This window comes from Choloepus didactylus, chromosome 1 (assembly GCF_015220235.1).
Source record: "Choloepus didactylus isolate mChoDid1 chromosome 1, mChoDid1.pri, whole genome shotgun sequence".
NCBI classification, from domain to species: domain Eukaryota; kingdom Metazoa; phylum Chordata; class Mammalia; order Pilosa; family Megalonychidae; genus Choloepus; species Choloepus didactylus.
The window spans coordinates 85,454,294-85,481,353 of record NC_051307.1 but is presented as its reverse complement, the minus strand read 5'-3'; the positions used below and the strand labels follow the sequence as shown (position 1 = coordinate 85,481,353).

The 27,060-nt window shown below is 43.4% G+C and overlaps 1 protein-coding gene across 1 annotated transcript in view; it reads right to left on the bottom strand.

Moving 5' to 3' along the window:
* ARHGAP31 (Rho GTPase activating protein 31) overlaps positions 1-27,060 on the bottom strand; it is a 133,221-nt gene that overhangs the window by 14,309 nt on the left and 91,852 nt on the right. The window contains exons 4-10 of the mRNA XM_037835983.1: positions 20,154-20,236; positions 19,037-19,144; positions 18,204-18,346; positions 12,170-12,368; positions 9,974-10,098; positions 4,512-4,574; positions 2,081-2,656 (exon numbers count right to left, since the gene is read on the bottom strand). Coding sequence (XP_037691911.1) covers positions 2,081-2,656; positions 4,512-4,574; positions 9,974-10,098; positions 12,170-12,368; positions 18,204-18,346; positions 19,037-19,144; positions 20,154-20,236 — 1,297 coding nt within the window. The remainder of the gene's footprint in view (positions 1-2,080; positions 2,657-4,511; positions 4,575-9,973; positions 10,099-12,169; positions 12,369-18,203; positions 18,347-19,036; positions 19,145-20,153; positions 20,237-27,060) is intronic.

Sequence of the window (27,060 nt, the reverse complement as noted above, 5' to 3'; positions counted from 1 at the left end):
TTTGGAAGGAGATAAGAAACCTTAAGTTAACCCCAGAGGAGAGAAGGGGGAGAGGACCTGTAGTCCCTGAATCTTGTGGCGTCTTCCTTTGGCCCTTGGTCCTAGATCTACAAGGTCCCTCATTCTGCCCCAACCATCCTGTGTCCATCCTGCCACAGCCAGGGAAGAAGACAGAGTCCCCTTTAGTGTCTTTTCTAGACCAATTTAATGCAAACTGAGCATTCTTAATTATGGAGAGAGGCAAAAAAGTTAACGGACGATGTCTGAAAGACCCATTAGGGTCCAGGACACTCTTTTTTGGGGAAGATAACCAATCTCACAAAAGGCTTTGGAAACACTGTTTTCCTCAAAGGCTTCACTTCCTTTACTATTTCTCACCCTGCTCGGCCTCTACCAGCCCAGGGACCACACTCCAGATGAAGCATCACTTGATGCCTTTGCGTTTTTACTCATCTTGTGCCCCCATCCTGAAGGGAAAGGGAAGATGAAAAAGACTAACATTTCTTGAACATCTGCTATGAGTCAGACCACTGGTGGGCATTCTGTGGACATTCCCACTCAGTCCTCACCACAGCCCTTGAGACAGGAACAATCCCTGCTTGGCAGATGAGAAATAGTCTCAGAAATACCGACTAATTCCCCCACTATCACACTGCCAGAAAGTGGTGAAGCCAGGATCTGAATCAAGCCTACACACTCTCTACAATATCCTGCGGCCTCTTAGACCAGCATACCCTTCCCCCACGTCTCCTTGAGGAGAAATCCTACCCATTATCAAGGCCCAGCCCAAATGTCACCTCTTCTGAGAAATCTCCCTGGAATCCTTCTGAGAGAATTGTCTTGCCTTGATGCCCTTGTGGTCCTTTCTGAACCTCTTTCATGATACTTTCAGTTATCTAAGCCCTTCCTCATTCCAACAGCCTAAGGAGGCTGTTGTGCTACCTCCACAGGCTGACCCTGTGCTGTACTTCAATGCAGGGTTTCAGTTTCCTGTCCCGGTTTGCGAGCTCACTGGGGAAGGGGATCGTGTCTTAAGAATCTCTGTTACTTCACACAGTGGAGTGTCTTACTGTAGTAAACATACGAGGAAGTATGGTGGAGTGCTTAAAATTAAGCATGGATTTTTTAGTCTGGATTCAAATCATGGGTTTTACACCTCCTTGTTACACTTAGGGCAGAACCTGACAGCATAATAGGTGCCCCCCCCCCCACCAAAGTTAATTAACATTAATTGAAATAGAAATATTTTCAAGTCACAAAGAATGTTTGTTGTCTTGTCTGCCAGCCATCCTTTCCTTTGGGATACCCCCTACTTCCATTCAAGGTGGCTCATGTTTGTCCATCACAGAACCCCTTCCTTATTCCAGACTCAGGACTGGACAATCTTACTACCCTTCTAGCTTGGCTATGGCGATTGGTCCAAAGCCGGGCATGTGACCCAAGCAGGCCCTATCAGAGTCCTCCTTGCATTTGATATAGTGAAATTGGAAGAAAGATGCTCTTCCCCGCTGCTAGGCTGAGGCTCCAAGTAGCTCTTCTCTGCAGTGCAGATACAGCCTTGAACAATGGAGGAAAATGAGTCCAACTCATAAAAAGAAGTAGATATGAGGTAGAAATGAGAGATGAATAGATGGAGAGAGAATAAGTCTGGAAGAGTTGAATCCCCAGTTCCCACTCTGCAGCTCTGCATTCCATTCTGTGAGCCTTCCCTCCCACCTTCTCACTATGTGAGCTAACAGAATAAAAATATGCAACATTTATTTCACACTATGTACTAGACACTATCCAGAGAACTTTACCTGTATGAACTAATTTAATATTCACACAAACTTATGAAGAATAGCATTAACGTGGTTATTCCCCTTTTACAGATTAAGAAACTGAGGCACAGAGTGGTTGCGTTAACTTGCTGAAGCACATACAGGGCAATGGCCAAGCCTGGATTTGTACCCAGGAGGTCTGGCTCCAGAGCCCAGAGCCTCAACCACTTCACTACATAGCCTCGTACCCTCTGTGAAAGCAAGTTGAAGTCTGGCTTTTACCTCTTGCACTGAAAGAGACATTCTCTCCCCTACTTTACCTGTAGCAGCCTCAGCTCCCAGTGGCTTCTCCTCTTCGGGCCAACCTCCAATTTCAGAGCCCTGGAAAGAAAACTCTTCCAGGCTGGAAAGAGACTGCAGCTCCTTTGGGGGTGTCCTGCAGGGTGTGCTGTTGGTGCTGATGACCGCTGACACACGGAGTGGCACGGACACGGCAAAGGGTTCGGAGATGTTCAGGGCCTTGCGCTGGTGGCGGGGCGAGGGCTCCACCTGGAAGAGGCTGCTGGCGAAAACAGACTTGCTGGGGCCATCGTTGGAAGTGTAGAACATGCCCAGCATCTTCGAGCCTGTAAGCTCGCTCTCGGGATCCTCAATGGGCCTGAACACTTTCAGCTGCTCGGGCGGGGGCCGGGCCTGGGCACCCTGGAGTTGGCTCTGGTCACTGCTGACATCAAAGCCCCCCTCGGCCCCTGCTGGCATCCCCTCCTGGCTCCACTCGCCCTCTTGCTTGCTGAGGTCGCATGAGCTGCCCGTGCCGGTCGCATGCATTTTTGTTGCTGGAATGAAAAATCCACCAGTGGCAACTGTTCGATTGAAATTTCCTTTGGTTTCTTTCCCTAGTGAAAAAAAGAACAAATGCATGGTCAGTAGGCTGGGCACACACACAGTCACATAGCCTGCTAGTAAGGGCAGGCACACAACATTTGAATACTAGAAAGGTGTAGCATTGTAATAAGGGCACTGCCACTCTCCTAAAGGACAAGAGAGGAGGCATTTGCTCATGGGCACAGAATTGTGACCTGCAGCTCTGACAGGCTCGTTGGCTGTGGTGCCACATGGGATCAGTTTTAGCCTTTCCAGGTAGAGCAGTTTCCCAAAAAAGGCTCCTGTAAGATGGCTGAACAGAGCTGTCATCTTCCTAGCATTAAATGCAGATCGTGAAAAAATAAAAAGACAGATGGGAGATAGTAGAATGACTGCTTAAAGTGAAGGAGAGAAAGGGCTAAACAACAGAATGTTTTTATTCTGTTTAAGACTTATCTTGCAGATGGACCCAGATAAGGGTTTGATTTCCCAGCAAGGAAACAACTGCTGTTCTTGGCTAGACCTTTTCCCAGGCTTCCTTCTATTGATTCAGGGGATGAGGGACTAGAAATGTGAATTGGCTAAACATTTAGAAAGCAAGTTGTGAGGAACGACTTCTCACTTTCTTAGAAGAGAGGGCAAAGAAGAATAAAGTCTGTATGGAAAATAAATAGCTGGGAAATGACAAGTGAATTGCCAGGGATATGGAAAATAATTTCTTACTAAGTGCTAAGTGCCATGCTGGGCATTTTATGTCACTTTTTTTAAATTCTTACAACCACCTTTAAGGTAAGTAATTATCCCCTTTCACACATGAGGAAACTGAGGCCCAGAAGGGTTAGATGATCTGCCCAATGCCCACATTAAGTGGTGAGTTAAGATTCTGAAGTATCAAATCCTGCAAAGCTGGGCAAGAACTGCCCAAAAGGTTTCAAAATCAAAGCAAATGGATGAATATGAAGATGACAGAAAAATGCTAAAGGTATTGAATCAGCTTGAAGAAACATCACTGAGTATTTTACAAGTTTGGAATTATTTTTTTACAGTTGTCCTAATGATTTTCCTTATTGTTTCAGACTGTGTCATTTTTAAAGAGAAAAAAATGTCTTGTATTAAAGGAGTTAGAAAGTCATAGGGTAAATATAGGGAAGCCCTTTGCCTTATAACTTGCAATGGCACTTGTTGGCTGCTTAACAAAAAGAGGTACAGGTAAGGTTACAGGTAAGTCAGCCCTTAGGGCTAGAGCTGTGAAAATATACTTGGTGAGATGCTGTTTTGGTGGCAGGTGTCACCTCGCATGCAACTACAAACACACACACACACACACACACACACACCTGCCCCAACAAAGGATGTCATTGTTTGCAAATGCAGCTGGCACCCAATCAATATTTACTGCTGAATGAATGAATGAATGAATGATTCTACCAACTCAAAATCATGACTTGACAAGCATTATGAAGTTAATGTCTGTGGGAACATCCAAATTTAAAACACATATGCATCTAGGCATAGACAACAAAACTGTGAGTATAAACCAATGCCTGGCTGTTCCTCTTTACCTAAGGGGGAAACCTAGTCTGCCTTAGTTTTCAGGTGTTGACCTTTTACCTGGTTCAGGTTTGACTGAAAAGCAGCTGTGGTCTCCAGCTGTGACCAGCTAAGAGTGAAGAAAGCTCTTTTAGGTCTAGCCCCGAGGAAGAGTAGAGGAGGTTATAGCAAGGGCCAAAGGAACCCACTGAGTTCTAGAAGGGTCGGGGGGGATTTGGGGCTGGTTGACCGTGCATGATCATGACTAGAGATGGCTGCGGATAAACGTAAGTCTGGTGTGTGGGCCCCAGTCTCCCAGTTGTAATTCTCAGTTCAGAAAGTGACTGAAAGTCTCACCTTCCACAGGCACTGAGCACAAGGAGTCCATGCTTTTAGCTGGTCGGATGGTAGCCTTTTCCACTAAAGAAAAAAGAAAAAAAAATCCCTGGTGAAGATATATCAAGAGGGAGCATTCAGGATAATAGGTCAAGCTGTATTGCACACAAGAGAAACTTCCTTAGGAAAGTTTTTCAAATACTAATAATTTAGCCCATTGGAAAACATTCCCTTACCTCATTCTATGTGTTTCTACTTCCTTAATGGGACTGCCGTTGTCAAAAAAAAAAAAAAAAACAGCATTTGAAGGTCAAAGTTTTCCAACATTTTAGAGAAAAGGTAAATAGCAATTTTGTCAAATAGCTATTAGCAAATGAGGAGCCCTGAGCCCAATTTGATTATACAGAAGCACTCAAGGATGAATCCATGGAGAGAATCATGGGTCCCCAGGCAGCCTGTCCTGTGTAGCAGGCAGGAGGCTGTGGGCCACCTTTTCAGCACCTGGGAACCTGGTACAGGAGGTGAGGGGACCCAGGGGACCCAGGGCCACCTTCTTCCCCAGTTGTAGCTCTGCTCCTTCAAGTCTGCAGTGTCCTTACCCACTGGTCCTCCAGTGTCCTCACCCACCAGCCTCACTGGGAGCACATCCCAACCAAACCTTTATTAAGCACCTACTATGTACCTAGTGTATGCCGTGCATCTTTGTAAGCCACTTTAGCAGGTTTTTTGGAAGGGTGGGAGGTTTGAATAAGTAAAACTTTATTATTCCAGGCACAGTCTTAGTCACTTTGACAAACATCTCTCTTTGTGGGGCTGAAGTGGCTGGATGGGAGTTCCTTCTAGGTTGAGTTTGCTAGGAGGAGAAAGAGGGCAGTTTGGAAGCTTAGAAGGAGCCCCAGGATTAGTGGCCTTCAAGGCAGCTCTGGATTCAGACAGATCTGGGTTTGAATCCCAACTCTGCCACTTCGGGGCTGTGTGACCTCAGACAAGCAGCTTAACTTCTCCAAGCTGCAGTTTTCTCACATGTAAAATGAAGAAAAAAGGGCTGTTTGAGGACTGAGTGAGTGACATATATAAAATGATTAGGTTTTACTAAACTAGAACAGAGGAAGTGCCCAGTGGAAGGTAAGAATTGTTCAGCGTAGACCAAGCTCAGCAACAAAAGAAACAGAGGAGATGGTTCTATGACAAGCGACCAGAGGTGACTCGAGCCCAAATTGGGCTGTAACTCAATTGCTTTGTCCCTCTTTTAGTTCCCTCATTTTTCCTTCCGGGAGGCTGTGAATTAGCTCCTTGGCCTACGCAGTTCCAGGTCTAGCCCTGGCCTGGCATGGCTGTGGGAAGACACAGCCATCTCCCCTCAAACCTCTGGGGAGGGCAGAGACTGACTTCCAACAAACAGCCTTACCTTCAGTATTAAAGCAGAATTCTTATCCTATAAAAGTCTGCTGTTCCCACAAATTGACAACACTGATTTATTAGCCTTAAACTGCCTGGTCAGCATCCCTTCATTCATGGATCCTGAGACAAACTTTGGGCCTCTGTTTTCTGGGAGCTGCATTTCTGGACTTCCTCCAGTTTTCATGTGTCTGCCTTGAAAGCCCATGATCAGGTGACCTTGAGTGTCCTGGAAGGTGGGGGGCAGTTCTGGGTGGGTGTGGGAGATCCGTGTTTCCCTCTGGGGTCAGTGCACACCTTACAGCCTTGGTGGCCAGAGCAGCACATTTAGCGCATTTAGGGAACAGTTCCCAAGGGGTCCCTGGACCTTTTCTGGATAGTAACTAGGAGCTCAGGGCCTGGTTTCATATTTTTCTTTCTGGGACCTTGGCATAGCCTCATGGAGTTGCATCCACCAGTCTTCTGGCAGCCTTTGGGTCCCTGAGTCCCTCTCTTCGCTTATCCCTATGGCTTTGGGATTCTTCTGCTAAGAATCCATTTTGGAGCATTGCCTGAACTATTACTGTTTGATAATATACAAAAAAGTTTTAATTGATTCTATTCAATTATTTGTCGCTGGGAGGTTCCAAAGTTTATGCATCTTCCACCAGTCAATTCCCCACTTTTTCTGATCCTTAGTTATCTCTGTTCAATTTTCCAAATATGGTTGAACACCCCTTCACCCCTCACCAAAAACAGCCCACCCAATAATTGTTCATGGTGAGTAAATTTTCAAAATGGCTTTAATTACAGTTTATTTAAAGATTTAAAAATTTATTTTAATATATTAATCCACTGATTCCCTTTTTTCACATGCATAATTCAACAAATAGCAAGCCCAAGTGCCGGTTACAGAGATCATACTGCCTTGCTCCGGGGTGGCGGGGAGGGGATTATGCTGCCGGGTTATGTGGCCTAGCTTTAATTACAGATTCCGCTTGAGTTACGATTGTAAGGCCCACTGGTCTTTGGTTTCTAGGGTTTCAGCAACACTCTTCCGGTGAAAGGCGGCCCCCCTGGCAGTAGTCAAGGCTGCAAGGAACCCCTTGTATTGACACTGATGGTTCTTTAATTTCACCCCTCATCCCACCAAAATGTCCCTGGTTTGGTGATCTATCTCTGATTAGTTTGTTCAGAAGAGCTTAGACCAGCATTTCTCAACCCTGGTCACATATCAGAATCAGCTGTGGAGCTTTTAGAAAATTACCAAGACTCAGAACTCACCCCAGACCTCCTGAGGCAAGACTGCTGTGGGTGTCAACTACCTGTGGGCAGATCTGAGGGGCAACCACGCTGAGAAGCCCTGGCCAGGGACATCCTGTGCCCAATGTGAGTTCATCACCATTTGATCCAGCACCTTGGACTTGCTCCTTTTGAAACCATATGGGGGTAGAAATCTTCCCAAGTGAAGATCAAAGCAACTCATTTATTTCATTTTCCTGACTTTGTTTTGTTCTCCCTCTTTCATTGTATCACTGAGTCTATAACTGGACTGATCTCTTTGATGTGCAAATCTCATATTATTAGATCAGGAGTTTCTTCTTGTCAGGTCCTCGTCCCCTGAAATTCTCCTTTGAGACTATCCTAATTTCTGATTTGTATCTGATCTACACTTATCTATGGCAACCTGCCCTCTCCAGTTGGGCTGTCTATCCATTTTGTGAAAGATATGTTTCCTCAAAGAGTGAATATTATAGACGCCTATTCAGAATCACTTCCCTCTTCTCCCTTTTCACAGAGCCCCGTACTTTTACGTGCATCTGACTGGTAATTCTGTTCCTCATGCCACAGGGATTGATTGGAACTCAGGCCTAAGTCAGTCAGCACGAGGCACTCCCTGGCCATAGGGCTGATCCCTGTGACTCAGTTAAGGCTGTTGAGGTATCATCGGAGTTTGCTGGGGGCTTCGGCGAAAGCAGGGTCCCTGCTCTTAGGAGCAACCACCAGAAATGATGTTCTTTCTCCATCTGGACATAACTGGTATTCAAAGCTAAATTCTAGAGCTACTACAGCCATTGAGTCACAGCAAAGGGGGCCAGTCTGGGGATGAAGCTGACCCCAGAGGAGGACACAGTGGCAGAAAACCAGAGAAATGCGACACAGCCACCATATTCACCACCCCGCGCAGCCTGCCCCACATTCCCTTGTTATGTAAGCCAACTGAGTTGGATTTTCTATTGTTTACAGCCTGCATCATTATCATTGTAACCACAAAACCCTGTGACATCCCTCATTTCACCAACAGGCAAACATGAAGATTCCTAGTATCTGTGCTTTCTGATCCTTGGCATTCAGTTATCACTGGGCTCAAGGAAAGTCTTTAAAATATTCACTCTCATTTTTCCTTTAGGCATTAAATATAAACATTCCAATTCTCCAATTTTCCTTCAAAATCATTATTATTAAAATTTTCAAACATTCAGAAAATTTGGAGACCTCTAAACCTATCACTTAGTTTCAACAATTGTTAACATTTTGCCACATCTGTATCTATATACCTACCTATATTTTGCTAAGGAACCATTTGAACTTGAGGGTCACTATTTTGACACTTCATCCTTAACTACTTCAACTTTAGCATGTGTAATGGATTGAATTATGTCCCCCAAATAGATATGCTGAAGTCCCAACCCCCAGTACCTCAGAATGTGACCTTATTTGAAAATAGGGTTGTGACAGATGGAATTAGGCAAATTAAAATGAGGGCATACTAAATTTCTGTTTTAAGCCATCCAATTTGTGGTACTTTATTATGACAATCCTAAGAAACTAAGCCATTAATACACTATGAAAATTGACAATTCTTTACTATCATCTAAAGTTCAGTCTATATCCCTTTTTCCTCATTTGTCCCCAAAATTATCATTTGTAACTCTTTCTTTTTTCAAACCAGGGTTGGTCACTGTATTGTGCATTTACCTTTTATAATTCGTTTTCATAAGTATTGCCCCCATTTTATCATACTTTCCATGTGTAACACTGAAGATCGTTGTTCCAAAATTTCCTCAGTCTTCCCTTACCTGTATTATCTTACATAGTATTCAGCTGGGTGGTTATATTCCCCATCACAGAGTGAGTCCCTCAGTTCCTTCCTGCATCAATTCCTATTCATTGGTCAGAAATAAGTCCCACAGTGCAGCATCCCTGTTTAAAATCATGACCCTGGGAAGAGAGGCCAGCTCTTCCTTACAGTAGACTTCCAGTTAACAAATGTGGAGGAATGATGGAAGTAGAAAAATTACCTTTGGCAAACACTACAGTAATGACTGTTCCAGGCAAGAATCATCAATGGATGCTAACGTTCATGGGCAAAAATATGATGAGAAACGGGATATTGCCTTTTCAAAGGAAAAAATAATAATTTTACAGTGGCAAAACCTTGTCTATACAACTTTCACCAAGTGATCAAAGTTAATGTCACCAAAAATAAAATATTGAAATCATGTACCTCCTGATATGGTACACTGAGATGGGCACAACATCATTTCTGTGCAAAAATGCATAACTTCAATCTGATCATAAGAAAACATCAGACAAATCCAACAAGGGATATTCTACAAAAAAATTGGCCAGTACTCTTCAAAAGTGTCCAAGTCATGGAAGACAGAGAAAGACCGAGGAACTGTTCTAGATTGAAGGAAATTAAGGAGACATAACATGTAACGTGGGTTCCTGCATTGGATCTTGGACCATAAGAAGGCCATTAGTGGGACACTTAGTAAAATTTGAATAAGATCTGGAAATTAGTTAACAGTATTGTATCAAGATTAATTTTCTGGCTTTGATAATTGTACTACAATTATGAAAGATTATAGCATTAGGGGAAGCTGCATGAAAGGTATACGGGTTCTCTGCGTACTATTTTTGCATCTTTTTGTAAATTTAAAATGCTTTCAAAATAAAATGTAAAAAAAAGAAAGAAAGAAAAAGAGAAAGAAAGACCCTCTACTTAATTTATAGGTTTCTGTTTCAGGGCTGGTGAGTTTGAGGTGATCAAACCAGACTAGGAAAAAAACTCATAAACTACAACTCATGCTTATTCTTACCTGAGAGCCTCTGACCTCTCACAAACACACTCCCATTTCTACTCAGCTTCGATTTGGAGTCTGATCCAGAACGTCCCAGGTTAAATATTGACTTCCACTTCTTGGATTTACTGGAGAGCTTCCTTCTAAAAAAGCCAAGCCATAAAGCATTAATTTGGTAACTAATTATTCCAGTGGGACTTTTGAACTGAGAAAGAATATCCCAATCATATTCTTAGTTATGAAGGGCTCTGCCATTTGGGGAAATTCCTCTCTAACATCCCTGCTGAGCCTGACTCTCTCCCTGGCTGGGGATGCCCTGGATGACCGAGCTAGACTTTCATGAGTCAGAGCAAGGGCCCATATCCCCCAGGGCAAGGAGCAGAGGTGTGCTGTGAAAGGCAAGGGTGGGGAGCACACAGAGCAGGACGGCTGGCTCAGAGATTACAAACAACCTTGCAGTTCCTCGCAGGGAATTCTGGTAAGCACATTAGTCCTGGGGTTTCAAAGAAACCTATTTTTTTTTTTTTAAATAGGATTAAACACTAAAGACTGCAGGCCATAGGGCTGTATGAACAGCGGCCACACTGCTGGGTCATCCACAGATGAGGAAAGGACTGGTGAGGGCTTTCATGGGCTGAAAGAAGGCTGATGAGAAAGCTGGCCTGGAAAAGAAGTCTGGCCTATTTCTGCTCCTTGGTGGGTCCCATGAGAGCTGAAGAGGAGCAGGTTGGGGGACAGAGATGTCTATTTTTCTGGGTTTAGTCAATAGTCATTGCAGAGAAATGCAGTGCTGCCTCACAACAGGCTGCTTTAGTAGGAGATGGGGAACCAGGGAGCTAAGCTGGTTCAGGAGGGTGCAGGAGAGCCTGGCACCACCAGGGGTCACCCTGGAGGCCTGGCCCTGCTGTGGGGCTTCATGAAGTTCCAGAATGAAACTCAGCACGTCCACAAAGGAGCTTTCCACTGCAGGGCTCAAGGGGCTCCCATAGAACATTCCAGATCTGAAGCTCCGCATGTTTTTTACGACCCATCCGAGACAGATCTGCGGTATTCAGTGGATTCTTCTGGACCTGGCTTGGTTTATTTCAAGTAGTTGGCCTTGGCGTGTATTTTACAGAGTGGCATATCTTTGGGTATGATGCAGCCCAGAGAAAATGCACTCAATGATCCTTTGGAGGCATTCTTTTCCCTGACCCCTGGCTAGAAGTTTCATTCTCCAGGGATTTAGGGAGAGGAGCAGGGGGCTCGGTCACGGGAGTATGACCCGGGTCCCCGAGAAGATGAAGGTGCCACCCACACAGTACACAGGCACCTCCTGCAGCTGTGCAGCCTGGCAGCCCTTCTCCTGCCCTCCCCAGAGGGAAACAGCCCCTGCCTTCTTAGGGAGGACCGACAAGAGGTCTGAGGGGCCTGATTTCATGCCTCTTTTCACAGACCAAACAATGGGGACCATGTTCTCCAATGAAAAAATTGCCTTTCATCCCCTTCACCTACTGTGTGCCTAGAATGAGGATTCTTGCTTCAACTGCTGCCTCCTTCTATGGGGGGGGGGGGTGGGGGGGTGGCGGGGGGGGGGTAAAGATGGGATTGCAGTGGAGGAAATGAGGGAGAAATGAGGATAGAAAATATTCTACAAATGAAAACAGTGTTTGGTTTGTTTTTAGAGGGGCGGGAGGGCTCTGACAGGTTTGAGAGGAGGAAAGAAAGGCAGGGATGCCTGCCCCTGAGGGCTGTCCGCCAGAGCTCTCAGCCCAGAGTGGCACTATTTGTCATCCTGTTCTCTGTCAAGAGAGTCATCTTTACGCCTTTTGGAATGTCACATGGGGGAGGAGGATGGAGGGAGGGGTCAAGTTTTTGTTGAGTAAGCTTCCTTTTGAAAACTTCGAGCCTGTTTTGTCTAAATAAGGAGTAAGGGGTTTTAGTCATGACTCGTGGCCCCTATGACCCCACCCCCATCATGGTGCTAAAGATCTCGGTAAGAGGTAGGGAGTCTTGATAGCTTTGGGGCAGTGTGGAAGAGGGTACTTTGGGATCAACTGCTGGTGTGAGAGAGAGCTGTGGAGTCAGCTCCCTTCTCTTCTGCAGTGTTTCCTTATACCCCAATCCAGACCCCCACACCCCAACCCGAGCTGCATCCTGGCGCTGACACTATACCCCTCACCCTCTGCCTCCCTCCACCCAGGCATCCCCCGAATTTGCAAGGATGCCACTTACTTGTTGTCTGGTAACTCAAGGACAGTGTGGAAGAGGGTACCCATGGGTGCGACAATCTCAGGCAGGCTGTTCTCCCTCCTTTCCTTCCGAGCGGGATGGTTAGTAGCCAGGCTCCGGGCCTGGGCTTCCTCTAGGCTCACCAACTTCATGGGCAGGGAGAGGGCTGGCAAGGTCAGGCTCTTCACTATGGGCTGATTTTCTGTTAAACAGAGAGAGTGAAGAGTTCAGTCCCGAGGGGAGGCCTGAGTACCAGGTCTGGCCAGATTCTCCACCCTCAGCCCCTCCGTTGGACTTCCTGGCTTCTCTTAGGTCATGGTGGGACCTGGGGCCTCAGGCTGAGGCTACACACAGGAAAGTGACAACTCTCCCTGCCAGACTAGCTAGAGGCACACAGGGGCTTCAGGAGGTAACCTGTACCTTCTTCATTTTTCATACAGGGCCCATTCATTCATTCATTCATTCATGTAACATTTATTCTGCACTGAGTATCAACTAGTGGGTCTTTATCATGCAAACTCTGCCTGGTGCTTTGGCCAGTTGGGAACGTATGTCCAGCCACACTCAGAGATAGCCTCATTCAGCAAGGGTAAGGTGGGAGACGGCCCTTCCTCTCCCAGAGGCTGGGGCCTCTACTACCCCTAGGTCACCCAGACTTGTCTATCTGCAGTAAAGAGATTTCACAGCCTACACTCTTCCCTAAAAGACAGGTGGCTTTTTCCTCACTACGTAGTCATTGTCTAGTGCATACAAGCTCATCTTTTCCCATTCTATGGTATTTTTTTCGGTAGGAAAGGAAGTGATATTGACAGATTAATGTCCAGGGTTGACTCTATTCTCCAAGTCAGTGTTTCAACCGGGGGGAATTTTGTACCGCCCTCCCCAGGGGACATTTGGCAGTGTCTGGACACAGTTTTGGTTGTCTCAGGTATGTGTGGCATTGCCACTGACATCTAGCGAGTAGAGGCCAGCAATACTGCCAAACATCTTACGATGCACAAAACAGTCTCCCCAAATGTCAATGGTGCTGAGGCAGAGAAACCCTAATCTAAGTAAAATAGAACGGGTCTAAGTTTGCCTCTATGTAGTCTTTGGCAAGCTCGCTAATTTCTTGTGACTTCATAAGGTGTGAAGAGACTCAAGGAAAACTTGGACCAACTGAGACTATGAAATCATTTTCAGTATACGATTTCCCTTATTTTCAGAAGGCAGCGTGATGGCACTATTTCTCTTTGCAGAGCTTGACCCTCTCTGGGTGGAGGTAAATAAAGCCACTGAAAAAGGGCCTCGGAGAAAACAGAAACAGTATGTGACCCCAGGGTGTTTCCAGGGAGGCCAGCCTGGCAGTCATTCAGCCAGACTGCAATTAATTATATCCTGGGATCCTGAAAGCTTTTCTGTATAGTTTGGACAGCCCAAAGGAGGTTAAAAATATTTAAATTTAATTTACTCTCAATATTTGTTCATAGATTCTAGATTATTTATGACTCTTATTTATTTACTTACTTGAAAAAATTAAATGATCCCGGTAACAATTGGAACAATGGGAAGAACATAAACTGCAGAATCAGGAGACGTGGGTTTAACACCCACCCCTCTCCTTAGTTCCAGGCTCCAGTGTCTTAAGGCCTATTCATCATCTCTACTTAGATGTTTAATAGGCACCTCTAACATTACATTTCATAACAGAGCTCTTGATTCATGCTCCTCAACTCCAAACTTTTTTCTCCTCCAGTCTTCTCCAGGTTAGTAAATGGCACCACTGACCGCCCAGTTGCTTAAGCCAAAACCTGGAGTAGATATTTTTTACTCATTCCTTTCTTTGATGCAACCTCCTCCCCCTACATCCAACCTATAAGCAAGTCCTGTGATTTAACTCCAAAATATATCCTGAATCCAGCCACTTTCCTTCTTTCCACTGCTAAAACCCAAGTACAGTCTGTCAGAATTTCCCACCTGGGTTTCTGCTAGAGCTCCTTAACTCATCTCCCTTCTTTCAACGTTGCTGTCTTTCAGTCTCTTCTTCACACAGCAGCCAGAATGCTCAGCTCATACACTCCCCAACTTAAAGTCCTCCAACTTCCCACTGCACTGAGAACAAACCAAATTCTTTGCACAACCTATAAGGACCTTTCATCTGCTTCCCTTCTCTTTGCCCCATGACCCAGTGATCTATGAAAATATAGAAAGAAAAATTTTGAATCTACACTCCTATACATATTTATATCTTTATAAATTATACACCTATACCATTGTATTAAAATTATGTGTGTTATAGAATATGTACCAAATAATAAGAATTACAAAGGATAAGATTAAAATAAGTTTAGAAGGAAATGCAAATAGTTTCTTCCAACACCCATACTGATTGTCTTTCAATGCACTAGGGTGGGGCATCCCACTTTGGAGACCACATTGGCTCTAACCACACTGACCTACTTTTTGCAACACTTTGAGCCCATTTCCACCTCAGAGCTTTTGCACTTCCTGTTCTCTGTGTTTGGGACACTCGTCACCCAGATCCTTGCATGACTGGTTTCCCTTGTCATTCAGGTCTCAGTTAAAAGATCACTTCCTCAGAGACGTGACCAGGCTCTTGCAAAATAACACCCCCAAGTCACTCACCATCACATAACCCTACTCCATGGTCTTTGAAGTGATAATGTATTTATATGTAAACTCATATATTACCTGTCTTTCCAAACATGTCATAGCTCCGTTCTGGGAAGGGTCTTCAACGAAGGGTGGTTGCAGTTTTGTGCACTGATATGTCCCCACAGTCTAGAACAGTGCCTGGCACATAGGAGGTGCTCAATGCATATTTATTTTTTTTGTGAATCTTGGGCACATCCCATTTTCTCTTGCTCAGTAGTCTCATCTATCAAATAAAGTTATCAGATTGTATGACTTCTAAAGTCTTTCCAGTTTAAAATAGATGTGTCCAAATCTAAAGTTCCAGTGGGTATGACCTGCTCCACTTTATGTAAACTTTAAGTAGGGTACCTTACCAAATCATTAAGAATTCATAACAAGGAACTTTAAGTGAAATGCCTTCCAAATGGTAAGTATAGGAGACAATCAAAGTTAAAGGCTCAAACGTTAAATGGACTCAGTATGCATGACAAAATAGGATTAAGGCAACGGCCATAAAGAACAGGCATGTCCAGGTTGAAATTAAGAACAACCTTAAAACTATCAATCAGGGACAGCATTTGCTGTCTAGAAGAGCATTTCCTAAAAGTCATTAATTCTCCACAATGGTTTATTTTTTTTTTTCTATTATTGTTTTCTCTCAGAGCCACCTAGAGTTTAGAAAAGAATAAATGCTGAAAGATTTGGGTTCAACAATCAGTCCCACCAGTTACTAGCTGTGTGACTTTGGGCAGTTACTAAGCTTCTCTGGTTTTCATGTGCCTTGTTTATAAAGTAAGGTGGATAACAACTTAATGGTTGCTGTGATAAGTCAACTAGCCAAAGCATGTGAAATGCTAGAACAGTTCCTGGCACAGTGTAAGCCCCAAAGAAATTATTGTTTGACCCAAAAGGATGAACAAATGAATGAATGAATGAATGCATATTATGCCTCATTTATTTCCAAAACAGGATTTGATATAGCTTACAACAAAAAATATATCTACAATGGGAGAGTTAAAAAAAAGATAAAAAGAAAGATCAGAAACCACATATAGGACAGGATAGAGATGGGGACAGTTATACCAGGAATTGGCATATGATGTTAATTGCAATTGATCATTCTGATGATTATACTTGGTTTTCTAAATGTATTAGTTGAACTAAAAAAGAATGCTTTGATCAGCTAATGCAAATATTTTCCAAATACGGTTTTCATATACCAGTGGTTCTCCAAGTATAGACCCTGGTCCAGCAGCACCAGCATTACCTGGAAACTTGTTAGACATGCAAATTACCAGCTGCATTCCAGACCTACTGAATCACAGACTCTAGAGATGAGAGGCACTAAGTATATGTTAACAAGTCCATCGGGTGATTTTGATACATGCTAACATTGGAGAACCAATGTTATATATATATAGGATTTCTGGTTTTTACAAATTAGGCTCACTTGGATTCACGCAGCATAAACAAATTCACTCATAGAGTTAATTATGCCATTACGAGACCTATAGGATTTAAGATTCAGACCTTGCATCCCATAACATCCAGCCTGAAATAGATATACCTTCCTCATCAATATGGCTACAGTGGATTTCAGTGCTAACTAGTCTCTGCACACACATGCCCAAAGACACAAAAACATACTCATTTTTGTACGCCTAGTGCCTTGTGAAGAACAGAACAAACACTTTCAATGGATGCTTGTGAAAGGAATGCATTCTGAATATACACATGAGTGTGAACACACTGCCTTTTAACCCATTCAATTAAGACTTCAAAATGAAGGCATACAACCCCTCTATGTGGGACATGAAACCCAGGGATGTGGGTCTCCCTGGTGACATGGGACATGACTCCTGGGGATGAGCCTAGACCTGGCATTGTAGGATTAGGAAAGCCTTCTGGACCAAGAGGGGGAAGAGAAATGAAACAAAATAGTTTCAGTGGCTGTCAGATTTCAAGTGGAGTTGAGAGGTCATTCTGGAGGTTATTCTTATGCATTATATAGTGTGCTGGTTTGAATGTATTATGTCCCCCAGAAAAAGCCATATTCTTTGATGCAATCTTGTGGGGCAGACAGAATAGTGGGGATTAAGTTGGAACCTTTGAATTAGGTTGCTTGCATGGAGATGTGCCCCACCCAGCTGTGGGTGGTGACTCTGGTGGGATACTCCCATGGAGGTGTGGCCCCACCCATTCAGGGTGGGCCTTGATCAGTGGAGCCATATAAACGTGCTGACTCAGAGATGGAACTCAGTGCCGCTGTGAGTGATGTTTTGAAGAGGAGCAAGCTTGCTAGAGAGGAACATCCTGGGAGAAAGCCATTTTGAAACCAGAACTTTGGAGCAGATGCCAGCCACGTGCCTTCCCAGCTAACAGAGGTTTTCCGGACGCCATTGGCCATCCTCCAGTGAAGGTACCCAATTACTGATGTGTTACCTTGGACACTTTATGGCCTTAAGACTGTAACTGTGTAGCCAAATAAACCCCCTTTTTATAAAAGCCAATCCATCTCTGGTGTTTTGCATTCCGCAGCATTAGCAAACTAGAACATATAGATATCCCTTTTAGTTTTTAGTGTCTTAGAATAACTAGAAGGAAATACCTGAAATTGTTGAACTGAAATCCAGTATCCTTGATTCTTGAAGACAATTGTTTAACCATACAGCTTATACGGTATGACCATGTGACTGTGAAAACCTTATGGCTCATACTCCCTTTATCCAGTGTATGGAGAGATGAGTAGAAAAATGGAGACAAAAAGTAAATGAATAATGGGGGGGGGAGTACGGGATATTTTGGGTGTTCTTTTATACTTTTACTTTTATTTGCATTCTTATTTTTATTTTTTGGAGTAATGAAAATGTTCAAAAATTGGTTGTGGTGATGAATGCACAACTATACGATGATACTATGAACAACTGATTGTACACTTTGGATGACTGTATGGTATATGAACATATCTCAATAAAATTGCATTAAAAAAAGATGAGGGCATAAGGATCTTCTGAAATATCACACTGAAAATAAAAATGAAATCTAATATTAAGGAGAGGAATGTCGACAGTACCTCTGGATAGTAACTCAAAGAGTTTTAAGAACTCACCAGAACCAATAGAACATTATTTAGTTCACCACACCACATTCACCGGACAGCCATGTATGCAACTGATCAGGAACATGCTAAAGCCACACACAAACACAACATACCTTTGCAACACACACACAACACATTTATATCTACATATATAAAACCCACAGACATGACACACAGCATAGTCAGACACAAGCTCTGTCAACACTCAGAGCCAGAACCAAGCCCACTGTAGCTTCTTCTCGGGGCCCATGATGAGGGCAAGAAGGGATAGGCTGGTGGGTGTATGCCAGGAAGAACCATTACCATCGTTCTCCAGGGACCCCGGTGCACCGTTGTTAAAGATTTGATCCACATGATTCAAGATGAACTCAATCACCACCTGCTGCACCCGGACTGCAAGGAAGGCTGCATCTCCATTGCAACCAGTGGCTTCGATTTCTTTAGACCTAAACCAGGGAAGCAATACATTCAGTGAGCAACTCCACCCTACAACCTGAAGCAGTCAGGGGAACCAGTGCACCTTCTGTACAAGCCCCATCTCCTAAACATATACAGCTTGTTATTTGTAGAATATTTTAACTGTATTTAAGATGAAAGAGACTCTCCACAAGCTATGAAGCCCAATACTGAACAAGTTAAAACATTTCCTAGGAATTAAATATAGGCATCTCCTATTGCAAGAAAAATTTATAAAGAGTGTATTAGTGAATATACAGGAATTGATTTTTCTTTTCTTCATAGGATCTCTTTCCTCTTCCACCTAGTTGTTCTAAGGGGCAGGTCATCATTTATGAAGTCCTATGAAGCAGGTCATCATTTACGAAGTTGTATGAAGCAGCTGTTTCAAGTGGTGGCCAGCTTTGATCCCACCAAAACCAAGAAGAGCCAATGAGCACCAAAGACAAGAGAGGCCTTTTAAAGAAATTGTAACCTAGGACCCATAGCTTTAGCCATATTTCAGTTGTGGGCAGAAAATGCCTTTGGAACTCAGTTTCCAGGTTAGCAGGCAAACAGCTTAGGCTATTAAAATCACCTTTAATTTGTACATATTACAAATGACCACTTAGCCACAGACTTGTTCCATCTCAATCCATGGACCACCCCTGGGGTGGGGGGAAGGTGAGGACGGGGGTTACCTGAGGAGGTTTGGAGCCCACACCAGGGCCAGGTTCCTGGCGTGCATGTTGGTCCTGCTGCTGAAGGAGGCGATGTGCGCCAGGTGTCGGATCAGGTATTCCAAAGTCCTGCAATGTTTCATTTTTTTTTTTTTTTGACAAAGTAAGAAACTTCAGTGCCTGTGTGAAGCCTGACATCTGGAGATAATTTCTAAGTGCAGATTTAAGAAACTCTCCAAATATTTATATCCCACAAATTTTTAGGACTGTCAGGAAGATATCGAGATGCTGCGGATGAAAGTAATTTTTTTCTTGGCCCTCTGCACAAGGGTCCAGGGTGGGGAAGGAGGACAGCCTCGTCAGAAGTCATCTGAGGCCCAAGGAGTACCAGCCAGAGAAAGGGTGAGGGAATTACAGCACTCAGAGTCTAAGGAGCCTTAGAAGGCCACCCGTTCCTCCTTTCAGTGGGAGCAGAACTGCCTCCATGCAGTCTTGAAACAGGCTCTCATCTGGGCTCTTCTACAAATGCTTCCAGCTACAGGGAACTTGGTACCTCCTATGGGAGCTCACTTCACTGATGAACGATATCTATTATTGCTAGGACGCTCTTTCTTATACCATACTAAAATCTTCCTACTTCAGTAAAATGGGCAGATATAGGGAACCCTGGGAAAGGTGTAAATTGGGGGTAAAATTGTGAGAATTAAATGAAAGGATGGGGATGACAGAAGGGATGGTGCTGAACTTGCAGGTAGAGAGATCAGTCACCCCAACACCCAGGAACTCAAGAACCATAGTCAAACCCTGTTTAAAAGCCACCCTGATTTCCAGAGATTTTGTTCTGCTACAGATCTAGGTAAGAACCACAGGATGGTACCATGAGGGCAGCTTGGATGATTGGAACGAGGTTGCCTATGGGACTATGAGGGGTGCTCTGCAAGTGATCTAGTTGGGCTGCCCCTTCCTACCAACATCCCTGGTCAGGCACTAACCCACTCCAATAGCAGTGGCCTGTTCAACTCAAAATGCCCCAGGAAAGCCACTGTCACTGGATTTGTTACCTTTTATGATGCCAGCCTGTATATTTGGTCTTACATCACAATAACAGCTGCAAATTGATTTTACCAAGGATTCTTACCTATAATGGGATGGCGGGAGCTCCTGGATAACATTTTGGATTCGAGCCAATTGGTCTTCTTCTGGGCAACGGGACACTGCCTCCTGCAGAGAAGGACAAGAAGCAGCCCAGTGAGTGCTTGAGGGGGTGGCCATCGACCCGCAGATGCTGGTATAGTTTAGGGCCCTGGTTCTTCAGCCTCGCAACCACACCTAGACTTCACCCTTCCAAGAGGCACACTTTTCTATTAAAAACACAAGCCAACAACTAAAATGTCTGAGGGTTCAAGATGAGATTGATGTGTCTAATAGTGTGCACATGGGGACGTGTGAGCAGCACAGGGCTCTGGGCATCCTCCAATGGCTGTTTTGTAGCTGGTAAAGAATGTAGAATCTTGGGTGTAGCGGGGAGAGTCACAGAGACTCACACTCAGGGGCAGAGAGACAGGGAGGGTCGGAGATGATAGGGTGACACCATGTTCACTGAGCCTGCCATTCCTCATGTAGCCTGTGACTATTCCATGACCTTGCAGACTCAGATACTGCCTGTCGTAGATGCCAGGAAGCAGGAAAAACACGCCTTCCTCAGCAGGGATAAGAGCTTTGTCCCTGAGACCCGATGGCCTTGCCTGGACTTTTTGCTTCCTGGTTATTTTCCTCGTGATATTTTGTTCCTCTGTTGGCCCAGGGCCCTCAAGGAGAGACAGGAGCAGCAGTAAAGGCCATGGGATCAGGCGGGCCCATGCCCATCTGCCCCCTGCCCAGAGATTTCTGCACAATGCAGACACCTCTGGGCAGGTTCCCCCAGACTCAGCCCTGTGACCCTGTCCTGAAAACCTGTCTTGCCTGTGCCCAGGCTCAAGCGACACCTCCCAGTGCAGTGAGTAGGCTTATGAATTGCTAGCATCAGAGTAGATACCTCTCTAAGTTCAACGTCAACTGTAATCACATCTTTTATATATATATATATATTCTACATATATTAAAAGTGCATGCATAGAGGTTCCAGTCTCTCCCAGACCATCAACCAGTTGCAGTCCCCTACCCCATAATGTCAACACCCCTATCAAACATGAAGAAGTCAGATTGTCATTGCCCAAATATCCCTGAAAACTGAGAAAATGATCAAACGAGAGGGAGGAGTTGTAACAGAGAAGTTCGGATTTAACAAATGACTATGGAATTATGACTACTGAATATTATATAGCTATTTCTTTTTAGTTTCTAGTGTATTAGAAAGCCAGAAGGAAATAACCTGAAACTGTGGAACTGTAACCCATACTATACTTTGAAATTTGCTTTATAACTACTGTTAAACTGTATTTTGAAATCTGTCACTTTTCTGTATATAAGTTATATTTCACAATAAAAAGTGTTAAAAAAAAAAACAACAAAAAAAAAAAACTGCATGCAATTGTGGGATTGAGAAAGCCTTCTTGGACCAGAAGGGAGAAGAGACATGAAACAAAACAAAGTATCAGTGGCTGAGAGATTTCAAATAGAATCAAGAGGTCATTCTGGAGGTTATTCTTATGCATTATATAGATATCCCCTTTTAGTTTTTAGTGTACTGGAATAGCTAGAAGGAAATACCTGAAACTGTTGAACTGCAATCCAGTAGCCTTGATTCCTGAAGATGATTGTATAACTATACAGTTTACACTGTGTGACTGTGTGATTGTGAAAACTTTGTGGCTCCAACTCCCTCTACACAGTGTATGGACAGATGAATAGAAAAATGAGAACAAAAAGTAGATGAATATTAGGGAGGGATGGTGGGTATGGGAGGTGTTCTTTTTTACTTCAACTTTTATTCTTATTCTTTTTTGTGTGTGTTAATGAAAATGTTCAAAAATTGATTGTGGTGATGAATGCACAACTATATAATGGTACTGTGAACAATCAATTGTACACCATGGATGATTGTATGGTATGTGAATATATTTCAATAAAATTGAATTTAAAAAAAAGTGAATGCAAAATATAGCAAAAAGCTACAGGTTGATGAATTTTTCATATGTATATACCCTATATATCCATGCAACCCCACCCAGATAATTTTAAAAGAACTCTTGAGCTCACTCCGATCCTCATGATTTTGAATTCACAGGCATATGTGACTTATGCAATCTTGTATTTCCTCCTGTTGCTGGAAAAAATGCATAGATAACATTTCTATATAATGAAATAAATCATAAAATATATTCATTAATTTTGTAAATACTGCCCTATCCCATACAACCAAACAGAAGATCCTAAGTGGTGATGTTTTCCTTAAAGCAGTCACCTCTGTACAGTCTTCAGCTGTCATTTGTTTGCTGAGTGTAAATGCTGAAGTTCAAGCTCTCATTAAAGAGAAGGTTTAGGCACATAGAAGTGGAAGGGAACTAACTTTATTGGGCACCTTCTGTTTGCCAGGCTCTATTTTAAGCCACATTTGCTGTGTTAACTTAGAGGAAATCTGCAAGGCCCTGCCCCAGCCAAGGCCTCCCAATCCTCCTCCCTGGTCTCCACTTTTTTCCTCAGCACTAATCACCATTAAATATGCCATCAAATGTACTTATCGATTGGGCTGGTTGTTCGCTCGCTCTCTCCCTCGCTAGAATGTAAGCTCAGTAAGTGCAGGGATGTCTCGAGTCCCCAGTGCCCAGAACTGTGCCTGGCAGCAGTAGGCACGCTCTCTCCTACATTTATTCAAAGACCATTCCCCGTTTCCCTACTTGGGACATCACGCCAGGACTTTGTCCTCCAAGTTCTTTCTATTTTACCTGCCTATGTTAATTGAAGTAAAACACATATACAGGGACTCACCATTTTTAAAAACAATCAAATCACTTGGAAGACTTTAGGTTTAGTTTCCTCAGCAGAGATGGGTAGAAATGAGGGAATGGGAAGGCCCTAGTCACAGACATCCGGATCTCCTGGTGGACTTACAAGCCTGAGAACAGACCCAGAAGGAACAAGACCTCTGCAGCAACCAGCGCTGCATATGAGGCCTGCAGGACGTAGGGGGCAGGCACAAGAGTAACTACCCCAACATCTGGAGCAACTACCCCAACACCTGGAGTAACTACCCCAACACCTCTTCTCTCCTCCCTGGAGCTGTCACTTAGGAAACAGAATTGTGGCATGGGCGCTGGCTCTAAGAAGGCCTAACATGGGGAGCTTCAGGGGAGAGAGCTCTGTGACTGCTCTGTGATCCTCCCACATTCTATCCCAGAAACAGGGAGGGGTGGGGAGGACGCTCTCCATCTCCCACCAGAGATTTGCCATTTTTGTTTTTTTAATGTCTCTGGGGAATAAAGGTGTAGGTCAATTTAATAGCACTTGTGGAAAAGTTCCTTTAGTATTTTAGGAAGCTGTTAGTCATCATTGTTCTCTGAGCCTGGGGCGAGCTCACCCTCTGACACCTGCAGGTTCCCTTGGGACTGGCGTTTATTTCTTTATTCCCAGCCTCTCCCCCATTTCACTCCTGATCCTATTCAGGGTCTCCCTGGATCCTCGCTTTTCTCCTTGAGGGTCTGGTCACTGTGAACATATTTTTAGCTCTTTTTACCTTCCTCCATTAAAATGGCAGAACCCACCTTTAGATAACTGGGGGACGGGGGGAGCTGAAAACTTGCCCACCTCAATTTTTTGCCTGAAAGAGAAGTGTCCACAATAGCAAGGTCAATCTGGCTAATGGTTAAATCTTAAAAGATCTAGAATCTATGACTATTTTTTCTTTTCAAATCAGTATCAATAAGACCAGCCTCTTGCCCTCTGAGAACTCTGTCCAAGGCTGTGTTCTCATCCCCTCTGGTGGGCCTATGAATTGGGGTTTCTCTGTTTACCCAAACGCCACCACTGCCTCTACAGCTGAAGCCCCCCTGCCCCTGTACCCTCGGCCAGGGTGGTCCCACACAAACGACCCGTGGCTCTCCTTCCCAACTGCACCCCAGCTGCAGACCCAGTCTGTGCTTTTAATTTTTGTATTATTTTAAAATATATTAAAATTATTTTCATTATAATAAATTATTTTAAACTATTAATTTTAAACTAATTCATTCACATTATTTTTTTTAATGCAAAGCATCCAAAAGAATATACAGAGAAAAATAAGTCTTCCTTCAACTCCTGAGGCAGTTACCTCATTCTCCAGAGGCAATTGCTGTGTGTCTTTCCAGACAGTCTTTATACCTATATATTTTTGTTACACATGGGGAAGCTGGCATACAAGGTCCTAGGTGATCTGTTCCATCTATGACTCCCACACCCCATCTCCCTCCATTTCTCTCCTTGCTTGTTCCACACCGGACACTCTGGCCTCTGCATGTTCCTTGGAGCTAGCTTGGCATGTTTCTGACTAGAACCTCTGCATGTGTTTTTTCTTGTGTTCTTTCTTCTTGCCACCCTCTCCTCCCAGATATTTCCCCCAATTTGTTCCCTCACTTCACCCATGTTTCTGTTCAAAGGCCTCCTCATAGAGAGACCTCTGTTATATTACCTAAAATAAAACAGCAATCCCATCAATCTCTCCCCCGGACCCTGCATTATTTTTCCTCATAGTACTTCTCAGCAACTGTGATTCTAGATCTATGTTTCAAATTTTTTTATCATCTATCTCCTCCATTAAGAAGTAAGTTTCACTAGAGCAAGGATTTCATCTGTCTTGTTTACTATTAAATTTCCAGCACCTAGAACTGTGCCTGCCAGGTGCCCAACAAACATTTGTGGAGGAAATGAATACGTGAATGAGTCAATGTTTGCTTTGCATTTGAACATACCAAACAGCCACATTTGGGTCACACTCCCAGCATCCACAAACCCGTCCTCCATCCTCACTGTGGCACCTTCCCTCAATTTGGGGCTCCCAGGGGGGTAACCAAACATCTCATTTTGCCTGAGATTGAGGAGTTTCCTGGGAGGTGGGACTTCCACGGCTAAAACTGGGAGAGTACAGCAAACTCGGAAAGTTGGTCACACTAGCCGCTGTCCACTTGGCAGGCACCTCCAGCTCACAGCCAGCTGCCTTTGACTCTGCAGATTTTAATTGTCTGTCCGAAGTGACATTTCAGATGATGTGTGTGGGTCAACCGAACAGGTCAGCAAACATTTACCAAGTAACAGTTGCAGCATTGTCCCCTAGTTGGAGAGCAGCAGAAGAAAATAATAGAGTTTACTAAATAAACACAATTCCTATCCTTGGGAAGCTTACAATTTAATGAGGGAGACTGATAGATAAATCAGTATTTTCAATAGAAATTCGGTATAAAATTTAACACCTCTCTAAACTGCCTCCTCTAAAAATCCCAGATCAGTGGGATTTTCTCTATCTGGGGATGTAATAATTTTTGCAGGATCAATCTGACCAAAATTAAATTTTTCCTAAGTTGAATTCTTTTTCCTGATAAAAGTAAAATGTATTATTGTAGGCTCAATAATGGCCCCCAAAGATACCAGGTCCTAATTCCTGGAACCTGTGTTACCCAATTTGGGAAATCTTAGTGGATGTAATTAAATTAAGGATTTTGAGATGGGGAGATTGTCCTGGATTATCTGGACAGACCCTAAATGCAATCATATTCCTCTAAGAGGGACACAGAGAGAGATCTGACAAAGACAGAGGAGAAGACAAGGAGGCAGAGAGCGGAGATGAGGCTGCAGGTCAGGGGAGTCCGGCAGCCACCAGAAGAGGCGAAGAATGGATTCTCCGTTACATCCCCTTGCGGGAGCGCAGGCTGCCTACACCTTATTTTGGCCTAGTGGAACTGATTTCGGACTTCCAGCCTCCAAAACCGTGAGAGAATAAACTTGTGTCATTTTAAGCCACCAAGTTGTGATAATTTGTTACAGCAGCTGCAGAAACTGATAGTTGGTGCTCAACATTAAAATACTGACTCTGCAGGAAAATAATCATCAGTTGTCCTACTGCACAGAAATAACCAATCTTAACCTATTTACATATTAAGTATAAAAGAAGCAGTCTCCCCAGGCTTCCCAGCACGAAAATATGAATATAGACATCTTTTTATATTTAGTTGCATATCCCACTTTTTTCCATTTAATTTTTTATTGTAGCCAGTAAGTACTCTTTTTAAAAACGTGGCTTTTCACAACAGCACACTATTGCAAACAATAGATTTATTATAATTTATTTAACACATTCCTATTGTTAGATGTGTAAATACTCTCCAAAATTTTGATATTATAAAGAATATTGCAATGAAATATATTTGTACATCAATCATCAATCATTTGGGTGTACATCTGAATATTCCCTTAGAATGGAGTCTTAGAGATAGAATTACTGGATTAAAGAATATGAGTGATTAAAGGTTCTTTGTACAATAATTTCAAATGACTTTCTCAGATGGCCCAACCAATTTATACCTCCAATAGGAAAGTATAAAAGAAGCAGTCTCATCCCAGGCTTACTAGCACATTGTTTATTTAATTTGCAACTGTATTATTCTAATATATTTACAATTTTTGGACCATTGTATTCCTTTTCCACGAGCTGCCTATTGAGGTTCTCTGATCACTTATTTAGTGAGGTGTTATGTGTTTTTAAATTATTGATATGTAGGGGTTCTATATATTTAAGGGATATTAACCCCCTGTATCTTTATTGCAGATATTTTTTATGGTTGGTCATTTGCCTTTTAATTCTGTTCATGTATTTTTTTATATAGAACCAATAATTTATATGTGGTTCAATTTTTTAAAATTTGTCTTTTGTGATTTTTTTTTCCTTTGCTTTTATTGTTCGAAAGGCTTTCTCCATCTTGAGATCCACTAAATGTTAAAGATGTAACTTGATTCTCCCTTCCCCATTAGATAGCCAATTTTCCTAACACTGTTTATTAAAATTGTTCCTTCACTAGTTTGGGATGCTTTCTTTATCTCATAATAAGTTTATATTATCTGAGCCCATTTCAGAGCTGTTA